General features: G+C 31.0%; 1 protein-coding gene across 1 annotated transcript in view; it reads right to left on the bottom strand.

The window, feature by feature from the left end:
- Positions 1–3,271, bottom strand: part of LOC111681408 (cyclic nucleotide-gated cation channel alpha-3) — a 214,725-nt gene that overhangs the window by 21,066 nt on the left and 190,388 nt on the right. Inside the window, exon 6 of the mRNA XM_046954158.1 lies at positions 1,598–1,716. Coding sequence (XP_046810114.1) covers positions 1,598–1,716 — 119 coding nt within the window. The remainder of the gene's footprint in view (positions 1–1,597; positions 1,717–3,271) is intronic.

Here is a 3,271-nt window from a genome sequence, read left to right as displayed (position 1 = left end):
GATAGATAGATAGATAGATAGATAGATAGATAGATAGATAGATAGATAGATAGATAGATAGATAGATAGATAGATAGATAGATAGATAGATAGATAGATAGATGTGTATTATGAAACTCCTTTATCCTTGTTACGTTTACTAAACTTACAAATGTTGTTTTATTCGTATAAATTCCTTTTTTTCCTCAACTTAACTAATCGTTGTCTGTTTTCCCCCTTTCTTCCATGACTTTAGGCTGAAATAGCAATTAACGTCCATTTAGATACACTTAAGCGAGTTGAGATTTTTCAAAATACTGAAGCTGGTTTCCTGTGTGAATTGGTCTTACGATTGCGTCCTGTACTTTTTTCTCCGGGCGATTATATATGTCGAAAAGGTGAGTGCGTTAGCTGCAGAGCATACATACATTCATATGTATAAAAAATAAACCTTTAATTGGTTTAATATGTTTTTCATTTTATTTATTTTTTCTTCTATTTTATTTCTTCCTTGATTTTTTTTCGCCAATATTTTTTAACGGAATTGACCACCTGCTCGCTGGGGTATTGTGTGCGTGAATTTACAATGTGCGCTGTCTTCTGTGGTATCCACGAATATGTAATGCAATTTATGCTGAAATATTTTAACGAAATATAAAAAAACTGAAAATAAACAACAAATTGTATACGGAAAAAACATTGAACATCACATTGATGATGTTAATGGTTGTAACATCCAATGGATGCTGCTTGTGCTGCACCTCCTGTTGTTGCTGCTGCTGAATAAACTATGTTGCTGGCTGATGTCTTTGTTGATGTTGTTGTTGTTTTTGTTACATACTACCTGTTACTGACACATGGGACATTAAACATTCGAACAACTTAACACTCGACGGGTGTTGAATGTATAAAAACTTGCTTATACATATTTGTGCGCTTTTTTCGCTTAAAACTTTGGATTTTTTTTGCCATTGCTTTCTTTTTATTTTGGAAATTGCAATGAAAATATTGAAAAATATTTGTTCTTGTCGTTGCTTAAACGTTTTACGACCAATAACTCCCACTATTGGTGGTATGAACAAAAAAAAAAACACAACAAACTTTACAAACTGAAAATGAACTTAACTGAATTTCATTTGCAAATGTTTTTTTCTTATGCACATTCACATAAACCAAAATATTTTACACATACAACTACAAAAACAAAAAATCCTTTTTTCAACAAATTGCTCAATAAATCACCTGAACATTCAACCGCAAACTGTAAAACCACTTAATAATTCATCTTACCAACATACCTTTAAACGTAATACCGCAACTACCATCATCCCCCACACCAACAACATCCGGTCAACCGAACTGCAACCAAAAACAAACTACAACAACAATGACGACGACGAAATAACTTACTCAAACCCTTTAACATCCACTTGTAACACCCATAAACTGCCCTCTTCTACCGGCACTTAATTGATGGCAATTGAACAAACTCGCTTACGCCACAAAAAAATGTATATGTATAAACATCCATGGATAATCGTATCTATGTGTGTGTGTATATGTATCTGCTGTCCTGTCTGCCTATTTAACTGTCTGCTATAAACTCCACCATCCATACCCAACATCATCGGCATTATCAGGTGAAGTTGGCAAAGAAATGTACATTGTTAATCGTGGACGTTTGCAAGTAGTGGCTGATAATGGCAAAACCGTAATGGCTTCATTAAAGGCAGGTTCCTATTTTGGAGAGATAAGCATATTAAATATGGGCACAGCAGGTAAAGAACTTGGTAAATATCAGTTTTAGGATGCCAGGCGGAACAATACAATACCCATTAAAGAAAGAAAATCAAAATAAACAAAAAAATAAGTTTTTTTTTCAAATTCAATTGAATTAAAGTAAAATCCAACAAATTAGTAGATATTTTTTTAATTCAAATTTAATCTATAGCAATTTAATTTATTTATACATGTCTCTTTCTACATCTCTATATATATATAAATATATTTATTCCTCTTACTCTTCCTAACTATCTTCTATGTATGTATGTCTCGCCTATAACTCTGTGACAACAAAGTAAAAGTGATTATCTGAGTTTTTGTTTGATATTTTAAATCAATTTTGTTAGCTGTATCCCTGCAAAGCAGGGATTTTTACGTTGGTATTACTTTATTACTACTTCTTAGGCACTACTTATTTCAGTGCATACTTTTAATTAATGTTAAAGTTTGATTTTCATGTGCTTTTCTTCTAAATTAAGGACAATTCAAAAAAGTACCTTATGATGAACGAAAAAGTACCAGAATGTTCTTTTCATCTAGTTCATATTATTAGGATTTTGTTCAGTTATGTTTAACCTGAAGAAAAGATTACAAAAGAGCTAATTTAAGAGCTCACTGCGATTAGCTGGTTTAAACGTACAATATTATAGAAAAATATGTTGTAGTGTTCTTAAAGATCCTATTATAAATTATAGAAAGATACACATATGTACTTTTACCTTGTTGTCACAGAACTATATTACTTCCTATTTGTGTGTGTAACATCATCCTAATGCTCTAAATTTTATGAATTGCAATGCAAATGTTTATTTAAATGTATTGGTTATTAGAAAAAAAATTTAGTGATGCTCGAAATTAACAAACAAATGTATGTATGTATTTATTTATTTATTTTATTATTATTCCTACCTTAAATAATCTAAACAGTCGGCTCGGAATTACGTGACAATAAGTTTTAACAATATCTATGATCTTAAATAAATTTAAACTAGTTCTCCTAAATTTATACCGTGATTATGGTGAATAAACAATTATGCTATAACCTTCATAGACTAGATACTAGATCATAGATCAGACTAGATACAAACGGTAGAATCGACTAGAATATTTTATAATGCAGTCTAAAGACTTGATTATAGAATAATCTTAAGACTAAACTAGACTATATTAGAGACAAGACCATAGAATAAACTAAAGACTAAATTTTGGACTAGACTTTAAAATAAACTCTTGACTGGTTTTAGACTTGAATTCAGACTAGACTCTAGAGTAGAATTTTTAAAAGTCTTTACACTCTATGCTGGACCATAGATAAAAGGTTAGACTGCGGACTAGACTACTAACTAAACTATAGATAATAGGTTAGACTGCGGACTAGACTATAGACTAGACTATAGACTAAGCTATAGACTAGACTATAGACTAGTCTATAGACTAGACTATAGACTAGACTATAGACTAGACTATAGACTAGACTATAGACTAGACTATAGACTAGACTATAGACTAG

Source organism: Lucilia cuprina, chromosome 6, assembly GCF_022045245.1.
Source record: "Lucilia cuprina isolate Lc7/37 chromosome 6, ASM2204524v1, whole genome shotgun sequence".
In the NCBI taxonomy this organism is placed as follows: domain Eukaryota; kingdom Metazoa; phylum Arthropoda; class Insecta; order Diptera; family Calliphoridae; genus Lucilia; species Lucilia cuprina.
Note: the sequence above shows the minus strand (reverse complement) of the source record. Positions and strands in the feature narration are given on the sequence as shown.